The following is a 21,704-nucleotide window of genomic DNA, read 5'->3' as shown; positions in this document are numbered from 1 at the left end:
GAAGTAATAATAACTTGTTTTGTTGCTTACTGGCCTGCAGATCAGGCTAATTCCCTGTGTCTTCTTATATTTCTTCATTTTTTTTGGACTTATTGTTATCAAACTGTGAACCGCCTTCCCTCCATTCCTTAAAGAAAATAATCTAGATTGTTTTTAACAATTTCTAATTGTTATTAATATGCACTAAACATACTGTTCTGCCAACATGTCATTTTTGGGAGATTAAGATGAAATACGATGATAGAAAAATCTTGTAAAGTTCAGCTTGACATGCATTATGATAATGTTCTTGTAATAGAAAACGTCCTTTTCCTTCAGATCTGATCAACGATTGAAGCAGCAGTTACATTTTTAGCCAAAATGAGGATGTCACAACAAACTTTAATGTCCTCATTTTGAGTTATTTATTACTTTAATTATACTATTCATTTTAGCACATTTCCCTGTGTTTACACATTCTGGAGTTGATACATTTCCATTTGGCAAGTGCAGAATTAGCATAACAGACAAGGAAAACAAAACTGTACCAGATTTGACATTTTTGCCATGCAGCCATGATTAGATGCAGTTTTACTGCGTACACGCAGAGCGTCCACCTGATTTTTTTAAGATGAAACATCATTGTCAGGATCGCTGTGCTTAGATGCAGCATGTTGGCTCAGATCTTATGCAAGGATGTCACCAGCCTGTCCCCATCTCTCCAACTAATGTTTTATTCAGATGGTAGTGAGAGCAAAAACACCTGGAGGATCCAGAGGAAAATGAATCTTTTAGTCTTTATCCTCCGTGTTCTGTTTCTGCTAAATTAAACCCCTTATCCATGAATTAAAATCTAAATAAATTTTAAGAAAAAAAAAATCAAGGTGAGACGACTTTTCCCCTCACAAAAAAAAAAAAAGACCTGGAATCTCATTTTAATTCAAAAAACATGTGTGAACGCATGGGAATGAATGAACATCAAACTTACCAAGTTAAATGAGGCAAAACTGAATTATTATGTTAAATTAATTATTTCCATATTAAACTTCTGCACCTTTTGTGACACAATACACCATACATCTTTTTAGTAATTCTGAGGGGTCGTTTTTTTAATATTTATTGCCAAAAACACTTCTAGTAAAAACAAATGCAAAAAATAATGGGCCGAATATTCAAACTAACATTCTTTTTGCATTTAGATTTTTTTATTGATTCCTGACTTAGTTGCCAAAGTCAATACAGCGTCTGCACAGAGCAAAGAAATCGTTACCAGAAGGTAAACCAAGTGACAACAAAGATTAAACCAAATGAAAGCTCTTCACAACTGTTGGAAATAAAAAGTTCACAAATACATAATTGATGAAGCTTTGAAAGAAAGCAATTGGAAAGTAATGATTGTTAAACAACAGAAAAAGGAGTTCAAAAGTAGTGGTTAGTATTTTACAGCTGGTATTAAAGTATATGACAGTTTTTCCCAATTCATAAAACACATTTTCTGAAGCTTTAGACCAATTTAACCAAACATCGAACACAATTTTCAAAATATTGGTTAATTATACAAAATACTTAAGCTCACTTTGAGGTCAAAATGAAGACTCTGTTGTCAAAAGCTACACACACAGCAAACACAACACAGCAAAACACCAAACACGATTTTCAAAATGATTTAAAAGCTGCATTATGTGCTGTATTATAAGCAATCATGGGGTTGTCCACCATCATGCCAACCTGGGGCCCCACAACACTCACCCGCTCCTCATTGTCCTAAATGTCCTGAATGCAAGATGCTCTGTTAGGGCAGCATGATGAGCATGCCATCCATGTTGTTTTTTGGGACAATGTGAGTTTTCGCAGAGCCCTCCAGGTTACAGAGTGGTTCAGTATGAACCAAGGTTTTATCAATCTTTGGCTTCCACCATATCCTAAACCCTATTGAGGAATTCTTCTCACGGTGGTGGTGGAGTGGAAGGTATGTAAATGCCAATCTTACACCCGGGTAAATCTCCTGGAAGCCATGGAACTTGCCTGTGGTATCTTAGGTGTGGAGGCATGATACGCCTAAATACGACGTTCAGTGTTTTTTCCCCTGTTGCCTGGCCAGGCAAAATGTGGCCTGTGATGTGAATGAAGTCCTGTGGTCTGACCCAGTACAGAGACATGAGGCTGTGGCTGATTAATGCACTTATTTGTATATGTTTGTACTTTATATTTACTTTTGCACAAGTAACAAGCGCTTCTGTGCTTTTTCAAGTGCTACGTGCAATTGCACAAGATTTCTGTCCTAAATGCACAGGTTTTCTGCAACATGCATTTAGCCTACAGTCAACAACAAAAAAATGTTTTCTCCATCTTAATGTCATGAACATTGTGTTGTCTATTTTTCTACGTAGTGTGTAGTTACTGTTCAATGTTGCATTTTTTAAGTTTGACTGACTCGGGACATGATTTCAAAACAAAGTTCATTTTTGAGCACAGATTGAACTGTTTTGAGGTGAGAGATTTTTGTATTCCAAGAAGAATCTGAGGTTTTGTGATTTTAGTTTGAAAACTGGGTTTTGTGTTCACAGTTTTAGAGCATTTAGAGACCCGTTTAGAGAAAAGTAGAGCAGCTTTCAAGAAAAGTGTCTCTAATTTAGGGTTGACATTTAAACCGGGGTTCCTCATGGTAATAACACAAACCAATATATTGTCAATAACTATGGCCTGAATCTCATCAGAAATTCTTGTCTTCTGTTTGGAACCAGGTCTTGGGTGCAGGCTCAGGTCTTGGTGTTGGTCTTGCTCTGTTATCCACTTTTGAAAAGCTGCTAAGTTGTTCTAAAACTGTCACTATATTCACTGCAGTTGCTTTGCAACAAGTGTCTTCAGGTTTGATCAGTTGTGGGTTGATGGTGACTGCTATGTTGGAACAGAGTTTGAGTTTTGGCAATTTGTGTTAACTTTTTGCATTTTTGTGTGATGTGAATGCCAACTGGTCTTTAAAAATGAGAATGTGTCATGTGTTCTTCAAAGAGTAGATTAGAGTTTTTCGAAATTGTGTGTTAACTGCAAATTATGTTTCAGGTTTAGATGACAGACTGATTTTTTTCAATAAAAAGAATTAAAGCAGTTGATCGACTGGTTTGGAGAATGGACCTTTAGCAATTGAGAAAACTGTAATACATGGCTGACAAATCAATACCAAGACTCAGCTAACTTTGTGGTGATATGGTACAGCCCAATTTTTTACATAAATGGATAGTATTTAGATTATATTTCATTCATTAATAAATAACAGTGTAAACATGGGGCTGACACAAAAAAACGTTAAAGGTCAGAGTCCTGTGCCCTACAGAAAAGGTCTGTATAGCCACCAGATTAAATCTGTGACAGTTCTTAAAAACCAGACTGGCTGATCAGCTGTATTGACTTGGGTGGAGCGACTGCCGCCAGCAAAAGGTGTCCCATTAGGTAAAAGGGTTGACCTGACAAAATGAGTCCAGCTGAAAAGATGGATATGAAGCTTACATTTGTGGTCTCCTTCCATTTTTGGGGGTTTTCTCATTGATTTTTCTACAAAAAAAACAACAAGGTAACCCTGTGGAATCTTCCACCTTCTGAGGGCTGCAGACACTTTCATCTGCTCAGAAACTGGTCTTTGCAAAGCTTTGAAGCCCCAATCTTCATCTTGTGTGATGAAGAAACTCTGCTTTATCTCTTCTTGCTCTGCAAGAGGGAGTCTAGTTTCATTTTTTATTTTCTTTTTTTGATGAATAAAAGTGTTTTGCATTTGCTTTGGGTTATCTTAAAGTTCAAGAAGGAAAACTGTAAATGTATTGCAGTCTTTTTTTAAATCTGAGTAGAGCAAACAAAGAAGTCGGTCTAGTTTATAAATAGAAGAGAATCAAATTCAACATTCAATGGGAGTATATGCATTTAGCAAGAAACTGTTGAAAGAACTTAATGCTATTGGTACAATGTGTTAGCATTAGCTTCAACCTTCCTATCAGTGTCATTAAGCTGTGGAACCATTATAGGGCAGAAAAGAAATCTGCTGCAGTTATCTTGTAACTAAAACATAAAGAGGATCTGGATCTGAGGTATTGCAGATATTGCATCAGCTACACAGAAAATAAAACAAACAGTTGTTCCCATTCTTTTAAATTCACTTTATTAAGAACGGAATACAACAACAGGACAAAAAGTCACAAGAACACCAAAGAAAGGGGAATGACTGATCGAATATCAAAAGGACCAAAGACAAACAAAGGTGACATCCTACTATCATGTAAGTACAGCCGTGCAAAGGTTGAACATGTTAAGCAAATCTGATACAATCAAGCATTTATCTCTAGTAAGTATCTTATTACTCCACTCTCTTAATCTATGATAACAGGTTCGTAGATGGTTTATTTTAAAGGATAAGGTCCGTCTCTTGATCTGGCATCAGCCAGCAAAACACATCACAGTATTTACAAAAAAAGTATTAGAGAGAAAGAAATGGTTCACTGTGTTACTGATTGACTTTTGGATTGTAGAAAAATGACACTGGCTCTCTTGAGTGTGAGTAAAAACAAACAAAAACACATGCTCACTAGCAAATGATTCATAATAAATAGTAAAATCACAAAAACAGAAAGTATTAAAACAAAATGTTGTCAGTAGAAGAAAACAGAGCAGCTACTCAAACGCTCTATGAAAAAATCCACGGTACACACACACAAACACTTCTTTTCCCCGCCATCCAGAGCTGGGGTTAGGGTGAAGTTTACAGTCTGACATGCATACAGTCACTGGTGCCTCCACACTGCTGTCAGTACAGACCAAGAAAAGGTTACAGTTTGCTATACTTGTGGAGACTCTACGGAGACTTTAGGAAGAGTGACAAGAGAATAAGTGTTCACATGGACCTCGGTTAAAGGAGGTTAAAACAACAAAACCTAAGGATCAGCTGCAAGTTTAAAGATTTTTGTTAAATCAGCAGGAATAAAGCTAAGCATAGAGTATAGAGAGAGGCATGAGAAGAGATAGGAGTGATATGAACTACTGTCTGTCTTCAGGGGTTCTGGTTGGCATTGTATTATTTGGTTCTGTAGTAGCTGTGGCCGTCCCCTCTGGCTTTGTTGCCCTCCCTTCCGTGTCTCCTGTTCCTGCGGTGATCGTGGTGCTGATTGTGGTGATGGCGCCGGTACCGATGAGAACGTCGAGCTGCAGAAGTTAAAGAAATGCTTTGTGAAGTGGAAATGTGTTACCGCTGCCCCAATTACAGGAGTAAAATCTCCGACAGGTGTAGGTAGAGCAGCCAAAAAACTCTACTCAGGTAAAAATAGTAATTACTTTAGACTGTATGAGTTTTATACTTAACCATGTAAGTACTGATTGCACAAAATATCTGATGTATGTTGAAATTCTGTAGAATCATGCAGAAAGAAAAATGTGCATGTAGTAAAAAGTATGGTGCTGGGACATTACTGGATTGCATTACTGAAATACTCTGTAAAAAGATTCTTTGCAGTATAGGAAGTACAGTACTATGAAGATAACAGTTGTTTAAAGAACCACTCCTAGGAAAATTCTGTTTTTGTGTCTTTTTTTGTTGAGGGAGGAAATATAGAAAGAAAAATAAGCTCACATTTGCATTTGTGAGTATTTCTTTATTCAAATTGTTGTGAATCAGGAGCAGACAAAAGTCGCCGTTTGAAAAAGAGTTTATTTGTGATGTAGAAAATATGTTGGACGGGCCACAACATTCCTATCCCAAGTTCTCAGCAACACGAAGGGGAAGAGGGGGTGGAGCTGCGCCGCACCCATTTCTGCCCACAACTCATAGGCAAATATCTTATGAACTACTGCTGCTCTGCAGTAAATGTGTCCTAGAAAATGACAGCTTTTTATTCTATTTTAACTGAAACAAGCGTAATCATAAGTAAAAGACCACTGGGAAGGCTTTGAAAACAGCTCAGAAGATGTTAAGAGTGGGTTTTTAAGTAAATGTAACTGATTACATATAACTTAGAACATTGCTCTAAGATCTATTGTGGTATTTTGCTGGATGAATATAAAAACGTAAAGTTATATATTCTAAATTCAGAGCAAAGAACCTTAAAAGGGTCAAGAAAAAAGGCATTTTACAAACCCACACAGAGGCATCTGCCTGAACAAGGACAAAATCTGGGCTGTAGGAGGACCTCTAATCCTACGCCGCATATTTTTTACAGAATCTTATAGATTCATGTGGAAATTTTGAGGTAGAGTTAGAAGTACAGATGGGAAATGTGGACTTCTTTAAGGAAAAAAATGTTTTTTTAATGGTTTTGTGCCACTCCTACTGATCCTAGAAGTTGCATTGCTTTTAGACATTCTGCAAAACAATAAAGCTTGATTGTACACTGCAAACACTAGAACGATTTTTCATTAAGCCTTTAAATCAAAGTTGTGAAGTTGCCCACTTACACTTTGTGCAGATGATTCTGGGTCTTTCCCAGCTTCCGTCGGCCCGGCATCGAACAGTGGGGATGTGGCGCTGAAAGAACCCTTCAGAGCACTGGTAACGCACCACTGAATGGATGTCATAGTGGGATCTCCTCCGGCCTATCAAGTGAGCATTCTCCACTGCTGGAGGGGTTCCGCACAACACTGCAAGATCATTCGAAACAACAACAGAACTCAAATAAATAAGCTTCTAACAAAGTCAAGCTCAATAAAAAAAAGCCAATAATACTGTTTAATATTGAGTATGAAGACTTTAGCCAACGTGTTGCCTGAAGATGGCAGACTTGCTGCTGTTTCTGATGGATGGAGGCGTTTTGAAGCAGAGGGGGGATATTTTTTTTAAACAAGGACAACAGCCACGTAAACAGAAACCCTTCATCCCATTCTTACTCCTAGAGCCTCTGAGTGTTTTCTGTATGTTTTCCTGCTATCCCATAAGCCCTCGCTGCATTTACAGGGATGTCAGAGAGAAAAGACTTCAGGATGACTTTTGGTCAGTCTGAATATCCCCTGGATGGGGGTGGATCAGTCCACTGACTTAGGGTGTATTCAAACTGGAAACATTTGGTCCACGTAAAGTGAACCAGAGTTCATTTCCCCCAATAATCCAGAACACATTTTCAGTCTGAATACACCCAAGCGGACCCTGGCCTGAAACCAGGAACCACTCTCTGACCCATCTTTGGAAGTGGTCTCGGTTCGTTTCCAATCGGACTGAGCTTTGAAATTCCTCAGTCTGAATACAATCCAAACAATTGGACCAAAACGGCCACTGTGGCTGGTCACATGATATAAACAAAGTAGGAATATAGCAACCAATGAGCCACAGACATATGTTAAGCAACGATTGTCGCGTTATCAAAGAGGAAAAAATGGTCCAACTCCCTACTAAAAGAACATTTATTTTGACACAGCTGAAAATTCCTATTAAATGCTTTTCTGTGTCTCTTTAGGTGGCACGGACCAAAAAAGCGAGTAAAAAGTGTTGAGCCTGACATTGAAACAGACATTCAAAATTGGTGAGTGAAATATACAATTTGAATGAACTATCCCAACAAGGATTGCAAAGAGCAGGACTTCAATTGTTTCTGCCTCTAGTCGCTTTGCCCTGCCTTGTAATTCCTGACCAATGAGTGAGGAGATCTTTAGTCATATGTTTTTTATTTTCTTTGGTCCAAAACAGGAGAGGGCACTTGACTGCAGTCCTGAATACAGACCAAACGCAAGGTTCAGGACTCAATTAGGACCTAATTAAGCTGACTGGGTCTGTACCAAAGGATTTTTCCAGTCTGAATACACCTTTAAATACGAAAAAAAATCGAATTAGGATTGCTATTTCTCTAAAGAAAAAAAAAAAAGATTCTATTACATTAAATCACAAATTTTACTTAAGTGTTTGTCAACACTAGAGCAGCTGTTGCACTAACCATTTGACATTTAGCCAACGACTAATTTTTGGTAACAATTAAGTCTTCCTAAGGGCAAAAACAAGAGAAAATGATGAACACCAATAACTAACACAAGGCCAGATGGTCACACATATGCAGCCAAACTGTCGCTCCGAATGAGATCATTTTTTGGCTTTTTCTTGCTTTGTCAAACAAGGAACACAAAGAAAAAGTTAAGATCGTGTGACTCTATCATGATGACTTCTGTTGGCTCTAGAAGCGTGACAGTACCTGTGCCTTTTTTGCAGACATAAGGTAGATTGTAGTTGCAGGGGACATCGTTCCACTTGCCGTCCTCGTGGGCGATGGTCACCACGCAGTCCTCGCCGCCTGCAAAGAAGTTATCTGGCTGGCTCTCCCTCCAGTTCTCATAAACCTGCACAGCAGCATTCACAAACAAAACAGCAAAGGATTTACAGCTACAGTATAATAATAGTTTTGTAAAAATTTAGCGACCTTTTTGGGACATGCACTCCACAAATTGTTTTATCAACAAAAAAATGGAAGACAAAATATGATTTTGCACATAAAGACTTTATCTTAGACTAATAGAACACAAGTTCTTTAAAGTTTGACTAAAACAAAATCCCTCTGCTATTAATTACACTTTTATTCAAACTGTTGTGTTTACATCCAAGCACAGGTGCAAAACTTACAACAGAACAGTCAAAATCAATATACTAACTCACACTTACTCAGCCCACTGACAGATTTTGTTTAGTCAAAGTCAGCTGCTATTTTCAGTCTTCATGTGCAAAATGCAGCATTTCAGGCTGATCCTTCGTTCTGTGCTCAACATGAAGGAGTGATGCAGAAGGAGCAGCTGTGCTCCAAAGTCAGCTTAATAACAGCCTTGTCAAACAGAAATGACATATTTATCTATCTCTTTATCATATTTTCTGAAGTAGAATTAAATGTCACATCTTTGCAATCTCCAACCAACCCCTAAAGGAAGGTGACAAAGCACCAAATTTAAGCTTTATGAAAGAAACCAGATGACAGTGAAATAATAATGCAAATGGATATACAGACTTCTGCTATATCAATCTAAACATGCTTTAAGCTTAAAAGAAAAGAAAGAACATTCCTTTGAAAGACAGACAAAGAGCTACTTCCCACACATTATTGATCAGTTATTTTAAATGGGATTACTTTTGCGCAGTGAAATAAAACATTTTCATTCAGTGAGTCTCCTGCCGTAAAAATGCAGACCTTTAGTCCAGCCTCTCAGCATAACTATTTCTCTTTGGGTTCTAACATTCAAATAAGACTTTCAAACTTTTTTTAAATCACTTTTGTAAGCATATTTTTAATTTAATCAATGAATGATCACACTTTTATCAAACAGAGCTTTTTTCAGTATATGCTTGGATAAGAAGAAAACAGACCAGATCGTTGCCATCGGTCCACTGAAAGTCTTCCTCTACTGTGCGATCATTTAAACCAATCCAGGCGTTGTCATGACCAAGACCTGGAACGAGCAGCAGTGCAGTCACACATCAATGTTATCATCCCAGCTGACATGTTGTTTGCCTCCATGTCTTCATATATTTAGTTTAAATTCAAACTTCTCTTCATGATTTATTCTCTCCACATCAGGCTGTACTCAAGCAAATGAATCCCTTTTTTCTTCAAGGTTATTTTTGACAAGTCATTGCTAATCCTGCGTACCGTTGATGAACTCCTGCTCATTTTTGGAGAGGACACTGCTGAGGTGAGCACTGTGTTCTCTGCAGTCTTTCTCTGCATCCTCCCAGGTGTGTCTGTGGCTGAAGTATCTGTGTGAGAGAAAGCTCTTATAAGAATGCATTGTTATTATATAATCAAAATAAACTGCCTTGCTGCTGTAGAACTATGAGCACTCATGAATAATTTAGAGGTTGTTCCTACACTTCGCTTTTTTTAATAAGCATTTCTAAACTTTCCTACCTGTAGCAGTGACCATGAAACTTCCTCCAGCCGTACTCACAACCTTCAACATCTATAATGGAGGAGAAGACATGATATTTTAAATGCCTTCTTCCTTAAATTGCAGTGAAAGATGAAAGAAGGAAGCGTTTAATCTCATTTGGTAAATCAGGATTAATGTATGTGCCTGCATTATCCTAAAAAAGCTAAATACATGAATTGCAATTAAATACTTATTTTCCATTCACAGCGCATGCAACCCCCTATTTGCACTATTGATATTCATTAATAACATCGAAGCCTGCGCATTCATTTACAGCTGCAAAGGTTAGATATTCATTAATCCTCATTAATGCAAACATAAAGCATACACAAACGAGGGAGGTGAGAGCTGGAACCACTCAGGTGGTGCATCCACAGTTTGTGTGTGAGCGTTTCAGTGAATCTGCACATAGATGAGAGCGTGTGTTTATGTCAGTAGAAAGAAGCTCAGCAGACAAATCTCCCTGTTTTTTGGTGAATTATGGGCACCCAGCCTGATGTCTGAGGGTTGATTGCTGCTGCATGCCTCTTTGATTAGCTTTTCAATATTAGACTTGCTGAATCAAAGTACTGCTGGCTTAGCTGAGGCTATATTTGAGGAGCTTTAGATGTGCCTGCTTTGTTTCTTTGTCAAAAATTTCTCAGTTTCACATTTATTCCCTCTAACATTTATTTTTTACTGTTGCTTGTCTCCCTATTTCAATTTTCTTTTCTATCAGTGCTTTCCCATATTTCTCTATTGTATTTATTTTGAATTTATATACATTTCCAAGAAATCAGATGTGTATTTTGCTGTTTTCTAGTCTCACAGTGGATTTTGGAAATAGCTTATAGATCAATAATCATCAAGTCATTTATTTTTACACAGAGGTGCTCCAGACACGGGCTTTGTTTCCTACACCTTCAAAAAGACACTAGAAAAGACGAAATTTGAACGCTCCACTCCAATGTAAACCATGCTTTTGGTGTTTTTTTTAACATGTTCTTGAGTTGTTTTTTTTGATGATGGAGGAAATTTATAAAGAAAAATTAAGCTTAAGATTGCATTTTCTAAGTATCTTTTTAATCAAATTGTTTTGATTCCATGCTGCTTTAAAAAAAAACACATTTGTGAGGTAGGAAAAACGCTGGGTGGGCCTGAAGTTTCCTGTTTGGCTCCATTCTGATGCATCAGCTTGACATACAGGATCCATATCCTGTATGTCTTCATTTCTTCATCTTTGAACTGATTTCTGGCCCAAAACTGTATTGCTGGATAGCTCCAAATTGCTTGACATTTTTTTGACCCCCTAATGTTAGATTGGTGGTGTGATGGGCTGTAAGCTAGCAGTAGAGAGTGTAAAAAAAAAAAGATGATGAGAAATGGAAGCTGGCTTAATCTGCACCAACTGTCTCACCCACAACTCTGAGAAAAAAATTCTAACGAACTACTGCCGCTCTGCAGAAACAAAGTCCTAGAAAACAACATGTTTTTTTAACTTTGGCTAACAACAGCATAATCATAACTAAAAGACTACTGGGAACGCTTTTAAAATAGATCAAAAGATAGAGTCGGACTTCAAAGAAACTCGCCACCGTAAGGAGAATAATTTTGTCATTTTCACAATAAACTGTTTTTCCTGTGTAATTCTTTCCTTTTTTCTCAAGTTTCAAATACTTCCACCTCTTCCTGTCTGCACTGTGACTGGCTGCACAGAGGTTCATACAGAAGCCCAGAAATAAGAAAAATATATTTTCGGTCAAAGTGTGTGTCGATTTTTGTTTGTTTGCTCGCATTGTCTGATATAAATAGAAGCATTCCGGAAGGTTCATTTGGAAAGGCATCATGTTTGTCTGCACCAAGAAGATGAAAACCTCACAAGAAAATGCAGAATGTGCCTCAATCTGTCAGCAGAAGCAGCTAAATGTGGTGCCAGTGCCTCTGGCTGCACAGGAGGCTAACCCTATAAGTTCTTGATTTTTAATTGGGTTAATTATTTGATGTTGGGAATTGCACCTAAAAAGGTTATACAGCCCAAACAAAGGTGCAGCATATTTTCTATCCTGTGCTACAGGCAGAAAAATTATTTGCACTGGTTACTGTTGTTCACACAATGGGGTGCACACATTCAGCTCTAATCAGTATTTGTTATTTTCCCAGCACATTTGAAAAAAAAAAAACGCCATTAAAGATGCAGCGAAAAGTGACAATGTGTGATATTTTTATGACATACAGCACTGAGAAACAGCAAGCAGCAGTTATTTACCAGCAAGAGTCAGATGACTCACAATCTGAAGCAATTTTTCAGCCTATGTGGTTTCATCCAATGCACAAACAATCTGGTTGTATTTCATGCGATCAAGAAGTAGCATCTCTCGGCTGCAATGCTCTGCTTCTAACCTTTCTCACACGTGTCTCCTCCATAGCTTGGCAGGCAAAGACAGAGGAATGAATCAATCTTGTCCACGCAGGTCCCTCCATTTTCGCAGGGTTCAGACTGGCAGTCATCTACATCTGTGAGGAGTAGAAAAAAGGGCAGCTGAAGTTCTCATTAGGTGTCAAATTGAAGTAATGTATTCTGCTGAAGTGACCAAAAAAAAAAAAAACTCCAATTCACATTCTGACACAAAATGAGTTTGTTATTGGTCCTGCTTAAAAAATGGAAATGTGTCCCTGTTGGTGGGCACATTATCATAATTCAGGTTGTGAGGAGAATACAGACAGCTCAATCACTATTACTTGGTTAGCCTAATTCTCTTGCAGGAAGACTCTTTTAAAGGATCTCAAATGTTAGTAGCCCAACTCTTCTTTTAATAACTTCTCTAATTTTATCAATTGTCTTAATTTACAAATATGAGATTTAAAAGAATTCTGCCTTTCCTTCAATGCAGTTACAGTGTAAATTGGCTGGATGAGTCAGTGGAGAAGTTGAACTTGACCAGATGTTTTGGTTCAATCTGGTACACTCTGACCCCGCTGAGGGAGGCTTTCTGCAGAAAGAGAAGTCCAACTAGCTCCAGGCCTGTTGCTCTGCAGCAGTCTACGCTCTCTAACCACTCTGCAAAAACCGCCGCCGACGGGAAGGTTTCTCTGCAGGGATCGATAAGTATCACTCTATCATAGTAAAAGGAGGGCACGTAATCTTCACGGCAGTGGATTTTTTTGGGAAGCTGGAATAACAAAATACACCCCAGGACTGCAGAAATCCATTAAAACTCACAGCAAGAGTGAGAAAGGAAAGCTGCTTACAAGCTCAAAGTTATTTCAAAGTATTTTCCATACATCTTAGTGGATATAGGTCCAAGAAAATTCGGCGAGCTAAATGGGTTGGGCAGATCAAATTAAAAGGACCTTTAGTTCTATCAAGGCTTTTTTTACGTTTCATCAACAGACCAAGTGCTGGAAGCAAAATAGGTCAATATTAATTACAACTCATGGTCGGAAAAGTCTGCAGCTTTTGTAGTGGTGTGACAAGATTATTCTTGAATCTCTCAGAAGGCAGATTTTCCAACTTTACTTCTTGCAGACACTTCAAAATCTTCAAAAGTTTGCTCTGACTTTAATCTGGCAGCAGAGTTTGCTTTAGTGGTTCATGAAAACTTAAGCTCTTTAAAGATGGATGAAAAAAAAAAGTAAAGGCTGTTTATTTAGGGACGATGTACGGAAAAATCTGAGATTTAAATAATATTTTTTGCCTGCAGGGGTTCAAACAGCCTAAAAGCTGTGATCATTCAGTGTTTGTGAAATATAAAAGACGATCTTGGTAGTAAACTCTCAGAGGCAAGGTTTTTCTGATTTCATTATCTGTTATAGAAAAAAAGCATCATTTGCCTTTATTTGTCGTGGAAGTGGATGTCCAGATCATTCTAACATAAAAACTCACAAAAAAATGTAAAGATTTAAGTAAATCCAAAAAGGTCAAACTGATGAATCTAGTGGAGAAGAAAAGGTTTCATTAGGGTTTTAAGTTTTAACAAAAAACAGACATAAGAACGGTACAGTTCAAATAAAACATATATTAGGATGTGCAAATTCATAGATGCAAGAAAAAAACTGCTTTCGTCTCAGTATAACAGCAGTTCCTTTTTGTTTGGGATAAAAAAAAATGATGCTGTATCATTGTGCAGAGGAGAAGTAGCTCCCCAGAAAGGTAATGATGCAAATTCTCCGAATCCACCACAGGGTGTTGGAGCACGAACATCCATCAGCTGCTAGCTGTCAGTTTGATTCTGTGCCTGCTCCTTTTTTTCTACTTTTAGCACCAAAAAAAAGCTGTGAAGGACTTTGGTTGGGAGGAAAATATGTGAACTAAGTGTGAACTGTTAATTATTTAACAAAAACATTTCTTTGAAACCCTTATTTTATCCATCATTGTTATTTATTAAATAATTCACCACAATATTTAATTATGAGTCAAAAGATTAGAAAGAAAAAAAACAGAAATGCAAAATAAAATAAATCCATGTACATGGATATAGATTAGAGAGCAATGCATATATCCATGCATTGCTCTCTAATCTATAGCAATAAGTCTTGTTTTCACACATTCATAGTGTCTTCTGATGAGCAGAAGCTGTTCAAGAATTCAAATGTGTGAGTCACATGGACCAAAGTCAAGAAAGAGGAGGTTTTATGTAAAAATAATATTTTTTCAAGGATATTAACAGTCTCTCTTTTTCTTACACTTAGTTTAATTTCTTTTATTTGAAAAAACGCATTTAATCATTATTGTGTTCAAAGAAAAGTTTCATTAATGCTACGTGTCAACATTTTGCAGGTATTTTCACACAAGTTTCTAAAGTCTTATAAAAAAAGGGTCTGTAACAGTTGAAAAACAGAGAACACAGTTGATAGAAAATTTAGAATAATCAGATGAAGCAACAAGTGCCTTGAGACAGCAAAAAAAGCAGCTTTTGTTTTCTAATGTTGGCTGCCAACAGTCAATGTTGTCTTTTTATTCATTATACCAAAAAAGGCGATCAATGTCTTATTTTCTGCTAATCTTGATTGTACTGTGTAGTTGTTTTTTTTTGTTTTGAGTTTAGGTTTTAATCAGTCAGCGCAAGTATGGACATAAATAATAAATACCGGTGGAGAGATCTGATAAAGTTTGAATGGAAAAGCAACATCTGAGCCTCTGTAGACAAAAATCTATCTGCTTTAAGCTCTCATTCTACCCCATTCAACAGTCCTAATCCAGCAAGAGTTTTCCATCAAGCTAAGCAATGGTAGTGTGCAATGGCCGATTGGCAAAACAGTTAAAGACCCACTTCAACGAAAGTCGTGTTTTTGGTGTTTTTAACATATTCTTGTTGATTTTTAATGAAGAAAAATTGAAATCAAAATTGCATTGTTCAGCATGTCTTCATTCAAATCATAGTGAATCAGGAGCAGATGAAAAAATGTTGTGAGCTAGCAGGAGAGCATACAGTGTAAACATATTCAAGAGGAAAAAGGGGGCCGGCTTACGCTGCACCAATAGTCCTGCCACAACTTTTTATATTTTTATTTTTTTGGCTGAAAATTGCACAATTATCATTAACACCACTGAGAACACTTTTACAATACATCAAAATATGATCGTAGTCGAGCTTTAACAATCAAAAGCAAATTCAGCCTCTTGCTATATAGAAATTATATCACCTTCTTAGCCAGATTGAAATCTATAAAGGAACTTAATTAACCAAACCAAACTGCTTGAGTTCATCCTAATTGTTCAAGAGGTTTAACTGAGTGTAAAATAAAACGAGGGCTCCATAAAACCTTTGTGCTGGACATCCGCTCAAACTAGTGTAGTTTAATTTTATTTATACTCTACCAATAAAAGACAGCATTGTTTGACCCAGATGGGCTATAGCCATCTTCCTAATTTAACATCTGACAGCAACCTTTGACCTTCTCCTCCATTAATCCCCCACACTCTGAGAAGGAAAAGACGGCCTCGGAACAGTCAATTTGCCATTAGAAAACCTTGCTTCTGTGGAAATCGTCTGACCCCCGGGTGACTTCATCATGTCAGTGTCTCTGTGTTTGTTTGCCTTCTGAGAGTGCGTATGTGTGTAGGCATCCCTCACCGATCTCACAGTTCTCTCCGGCAAATCCTTGTGGGCAGTAGCAGCTGTAGCCTGTTCTTTGAGGAAGGCACTTTCCTCCATGCAGACACGGGTTTGTCACGCAGGGATCCACTTCAACTGAGACAGACAGACAGCAGGGGTGGGGGGTGGCGTAAGCAGGGTTTAATGAGTGGGGGGGGAGAGGGGGGGAGAACGTGCAAAAAAGAATCAATTAGTGATTCTGAGGATTAATTCTTCCCCTAAGTAACATGCATCTAACATTACAATTGTCTCCATGGTAATGCTCAAAATGTTTGCAATACATTTTATCAGATCTATTTAAAATAATGCCAAAAACTAAAAATGCATGAATATATCTCTTAAACAAAAATAAAATCAGCCAAAAGACCAGCTTCTGCTTTTGTATTTTCACTTCAACCTCTGCCTGTTTGATCCAAAACCAATGTTTCAGCCCTGCCATCCACTTACAGCTCAGTTGTCATGGTAACCATATGGAAAGCAAACCTCGGCTCCCTCCATTGGTTGCATTTAACAGTGTGAGAACTTCAGACATCAGCCCACCTCAACAAAAAATGAGCAGACCTCCTGCTGAGTGCTTTGCCCTCTCATGTCGCTCCCTAAGTGCTCACATGTGTGTGGTCTCTTTACACAAACATGCATTTCCATATCAATTGACACACTACCACATGCCCCCCCCCCCCCCCCCCCCCCCCCCGAACTGCTCATTATAGTAACTCATGGTCTTTGAAAACCCAGACTTGCTCGGTCTTTGTTCCTTGAAACTAACGTCTGTTTCAGATGGCCCACATGTGCAGGTTTGTGTGTTTGTACATACATGGTGAGATGAGCAAAAATCAATACCTCAGCTATGATTAGGCCTGAAATTGAATTCTTTAATAACTAGCATGACTGTGTCATGCTGCTAACTGCTGAATGAAAATCATGCGGCTGCACAGGATAAGAAAGAGTTAAATGACAGAAAATTGAGGCTTTTCAATCAGAATGACCCAAGGCACTCTCAATAGCCTCAACTCAGTGATGAATCTTTCATGCCTCTCTTGTCTATGTAAGCTTTCAGTTCTGCTGAAGTAGGGAAGGCGTGAAAAGCAGCCATGCATTTTGTGTAACGTAAGTCAGCCGGGGGCATTTGCACCTTTTATATTAGTCAAGGTCACGGCGTGTCAAGAGAAATATCAACTGGTTCGACAAGAAGATTTACCAAAGTGTGTGTGCGTGTTAGATAAACCTGGTGCGATCTGCCGTTCATTAAAGCGAGTGGTGCAGAAAAATCAATACCCTCAGAAGGGGCTGACATACTGGACAGTCCCCTGCTTTGCACACCACCAGCACAAGCAAAAATGAGCTAGAAGGCAGCAAAATCCATCTATTAAGTTTGCAGAAACTGGACAAAAATGCTGCAACGATAGGTTTCTTGTAAGGATGTTAGGAGGAAAAGTCTGGAGGGCTCAAGGAAAAAAAATTGAAAACAAAAAATTATTGGATCCACCCTAAATAGAACCAAAAGTACTTATATGTGAGGATGAAGACAGAGAATTTGTAAAGCCATGAGTGAGAACGATGTTGATCTCCGGTTTATATATTTTCTCCTCATTAAATTGACTCCTAAAATGCTTGGGAACCAGCGAAGAGAGGACTGACCTCCACTGCCGTGAAGCTCCAAACACATAAGATTGAACTGGAGCTGCAGTTCTTACATGAAAGAGAAATGGAACCTGAAAGCTATTATTCAAGTCCCATCTCCTGCTAGTGCATCCATCCACCTTTGCAGTTTGTGAAGCAAAGATATCAGCTTGTGTTTGTGTGTTTATAGTCCTCTGCTTGCATGGGTCCAAGGTCTAACAGTCAATCAATCAACACTCATACGGAATAACCAGTAACCCTGATGGTTTCCCTCAGCTTCATGTCGATACAGTTTACAGCAGTTTTCCATCAGATTCCTCCTCACCTAGTGGGGGTGTCACCATCCCACATAGACATGAGCGGCTTTCAGAGGAGACAAAAATAAAAAATGACAACGGAAATAGGTGATAGAATGATGCCTTGGGGGCTTTTATACTCAAACATAGAAAGGTTCCGATGCATTCACACAGCGAAGTTAGAAATAAATGGTAAACCAGGTGGCAGGCTAGGAGCTTCCTTGAGATATACAGAGCTGCAGACCTAATCATCTGCTGTGATTGGTGGCAAACATGCAGTCTCTGCTTGTGACTGAGTAAAAAAGGGCATCTGCCTGGGGAAAAAACACTCAATTGTTTGATTAAATCAGCCAGTGGCTAGGTCGGAGAAGATGAAAAAGCCCTCTTAAAATAGTTTTTCTCCATCAATATCAAGCTCATCCATAATCAAGTATAAAATAAGACGTAATTCTTGCAGATATACAAGTATATTTGTGCTTTTCTTTGTGTTGAGTGACTTAAAAATACATGTAATATTTATTTTAGCAGTATTAGCAGTGATTGGTCAATAGGGAGGTCAATTTCTGAAGTAAGTGGGGGGGTTTTTACTCCATAAAAAATCTATAAAGTGTGAATTCTTTTGGGTTTTCAGCTTTCATGTAATGATTGGGTAATTTTGAGAGCAAAAGAAAGTTTATCTAACTTGTACAACTTTCAGTCACCTTTAAACAGATCACTGACGTTTAATCTGAAGCAACATTCAAACAGCCCTCAGCAACTTGCGTTCAGGTGGCCACTTCCAATCAAAAGTATACGTAAACATGTAAATGCGTTTTTTGTGCTTCTGAGCTCAAAACTCTTGCGTAGCTACAAAAATTCTTAATACTATTTTTGGGCGTGAAAAATGCTCATCCTGAGTCGATACAGGATGTTGGTCAAACTTTGACCAACCAGGGACTCTTTTTTTAATTCAATAGAGGGCCAAACGTTTGAAAATTAATCATGGAGGAGAAATTGATAATTGCTTTTGTGCCCGGATGCAATGACACCAAGTCTTTCATATATCGGATTATAGCTGTGAAAGAAAAAGCCTGGAGCAAGATTTGTGAGATTTCCTCCGCTTCAACATTCCTCACCAAGACTACTCAAACTGTAGGTGATGGACATGCGCTACTATTGGGTAGCGACAGTACGGTGTAAACACCATGTGCTTAACGCGTTTTCTAAACGCTCATTCCAGAACGGGCATCACATGCCCAGTGGGAACATAACAATTTTGGAGCACACAGAAACTTTTCTTTTTCGAAAACGACTATTGTCAAAAATTATACAGTCATCTGTGGTTGTTAAATTTTTCTCTTTGACCACATCTATAAAGTAGTTAAGACAGAAATACTGAGTTTTGGCTGTTAGAGGTTTAACGAATGCCAAATATTAAAGTTTGTATTTTACTCTACTTATCAACAGAGAATGGCTTTTCCCTTGGTGCCAGGATTAACAGAAACTTGGCACAACATTTTGGGTGCTGGCAGATGCTGAAATGAAGGAGAATTGAGTTGAGTGGAAAAGATCACTGAAGCTCTGGGTGGTATCTGATTTATTACCAATGGTTTTACTAGAAAAAAAATGTTCTCGTGCCACATTTTTTAGTGGATTGGTTCATGCTTGTACTTCCTTAGTTACACTCAGCAGATTCATTTTATGAAGGGCACCATACAGCTGAGCTTGGAGGATTGCAAACCTCCTCAAAGATTGAAGTTACGGATATAAAAGCTGCATTTTCATTCTTAAGGGGAACTCAGAGCGGATCGTTGTAGACATACTCCAATTGAGGATGTTTCCCCTAGGTGGCGTACTTAGCTATGGCTTTGATTTTTGGTTTATCCTTGTCTGTAGTTCAAATCAACCAGAGTTGGAGAGGACCAGTGGCAAAGGTTCTGCATTATTATCAGAGACAACAGTAGGTGTTTGCATTTTGCCCACATTGCTGCAAAAAAAACTTCTATCTTGAGGTACTTGAGGGTTCAAACGATGGGCGAAGATTGTACATTTAGATTTTAGTTCATCCTAGTTCCACCCAAGTTGCCATGGAAACCAGAGATGACATGCTCTGTAGAGAAGAGAACTGTTTTTCTACCTTTCTATTGCGTTTGATTGCCCCAGTCTTCTTTCAAGGTTTTGAGCTTGTATTCTTCACAGCATGTCATTCTGAGCATCACGTATTAATCAGATGTCAACCTCATGCTGTGAAATATGAGTGTGATTTACAGGGAAGAGCAAAATGCTGACAGTATCGAAAAACAGACTAACCTGTTGGACTGAAAGTTGTGGTATTGGCGTTCAGTCCTCCTCTACTTGCTTCTTCATCTATATTAACAGGTAAGAGAGCTCCTGAGCCAACAGCATGGGACCAAGCAGGTTCCTCTTCTTCTGGGGCTCCTGGCAGTGACAGAGGATAAGCCTGAGAGCTGTTCACATCTACTTTCTCCACTGGGACCAGGTGAAGAGGCGTGAAGGAATTAGTGGAATTGTCCTGTGTGTCTGCATTAGGAGTTGAAACCAGTCCAAATGTTTCTGTCTGTGTAGGGGGAATTGATTGAGACAATGAGGGAGAGAAGGATAATGGCTGGGATGTAGATGGAGCCATTTCTGTACCTGGAAAGGAGGAAGGTGGAGGGGGTAAGGATTGGGATTCTAGAAATGATTCAGACTGAGTTGATTGAGAGGAAGATGCGGATAGTGAGGTTGATGGGAAATAAGAGGAGGACAGAACTGAATATGACTTGTCTGAAACTGACTGGGATGAGCTTTCTGATGCAGCTAAAGTAGACTGGTTGTTGGATTCTGGCATGTCTGTCCCAGTTGTAGTTATCAGCGTGGTTTCCAGAGTAGTTGGAGAGGAAGTGGTGGTAGCTGTGGTGGTAGGTTGTCCTTTTCTATGACCCCTATCTCGGGATCTTTCCCTGGATCTTTCTCTTGGTTTGCTTGTTTCTGCTGGTCGTCGTGACACTTGAATCTCCCCCTTCGCTTCTGCACCAGCTTCTCCACTCCCTTCATCCTCTGTTTTTTCCTTCTCCTGTCTTTTCCCCTTCTCATCTCCTCTTTGTCTTTCCTCCCCTCTGTTCTTCTTCCCTCTTCCTCTTCCTCCTCTGCCACTGGCCCTGGAGGTCACTGTTTCCTTCTTCTGCTCAGGCAGGGTGGTTGTCTCTGGCTCCACTCTGATCCAAGTTTCTTTGCTAGAGAACAAGATTTCGGGGGTTGTGCTGGAGACGTTAAGTGTATTCTCCCAGTTTTTGATGGCCACTGTTGTTACAGGATCACTGGAGGAAGCAACAGTAGATGCCAATTGAGAAGGGGACTCCTCACTAACTGGCGAAACGTCCTCCTTTGAGGGACTGCTGAACCATGAACTCCCCCAAGAAAACAGGCCTGTGGAGGGCACAAAGACAGCAAGATGTTATATACATGACACTGCAGATAAGAAGATAAATACAAAAGACATCTTGAAAGGATAACTCCCTGATGTAGTCATATTGACTTGAGTTTAATTCACCCAACTCACCCAAATTCTAAAAAATGGACAATTGGATGGAGCAAAGAAAAGTTCACCAACCTGTCAATCAAATATTAACACTCCAATTGACACTGGCTTGTATATATGGAAATTTCTAATATATTTTAAAACCAGCCTCTGGTGGTAATTTGAGGTACCGTACTTGAGGTATTTAGAAATTAAAGGTGGGGGCTTGATTGCAAACAAGTCAATGAAAAGACAGTTTATTAAGAATGAATTTTATTTTTTGCACTTGACATCTAATTAATTCTATGAACATTTCTTCTTTAGGTGTGCTCTAATAACTATTAAATGTCGTTGCCCCATTTCGGA

General features: G+C 38.7%; 1 protein-coding gene across 1 annotated transcript in view; it reads right to left on the bottom strand.

Moving 5' to 3' along the window:
• Positions 1 to 4,106: 4,106 nt before the first annotated feature.
• The window catches only part of LOC101173740 (neurocan core protein), a 38,148-nt gene continuing 20,550 nt past the window's right edge, over positions 4,107 to 21,704 (bottom strand). Inside the window, exons 12-20 of the mRNA XM_023965056.1 lie at positions 20,129 to 21,247; positions 15,903 to 16,019; positions 12,229 to 12,342; positions 9,828 to 9,879; positions 9,570 to 9,676; positions 9,287 to 9,369; positions 8,130 to 8,274; positions 6,412 to 6,594; positions 4,107 to 5,166 (exon numbers count right to left, since the gene is read on the bottom strand). Of these exons, the coding sequence (XP_023820824.1) occupies positions 5,039 to 5,166; positions 6,412 to 6,594; positions 8,130 to 8,274; positions 9,287 to 9,369; positions 9,570 to 9,676; positions 9,828 to 9,879; positions 12,229 to 12,342; positions 15,903 to 16,019; positions 20,129 to 21,247 (2,048 nt within the window). The 3' untranslated portion in view covers positions 4,107 to 5,038. The remainder of the gene's footprint in view (positions 5,167 to 6,411; positions 6,595 to 8,129; positions 8,275 to 9,286; positions 9,370 to 9,569; positions 9,677 to 9,827; positions 9,880 to 12,228; positions 12,343 to 15,902; positions 16,020 to 20,128; positions 21,248 to 21,704) is intronic.

Source organism: Oryzias latipes, chromosome 17 (assembly GCF_002234675.1).
Source record: "Oryzias latipes chromosome 17, ASM223467v1".
In the NCBI taxonomy this organism is placed as follows: domain Eukaryota; kingdom Metazoa; phylum Chordata; class Actinopteri; order Beloniformes; family Adrianichthyidae; genus Oryzias; species Oryzias latipes.
This window is presented reverse-complemented; position numbering and strand designations above follow the sequence as displayed.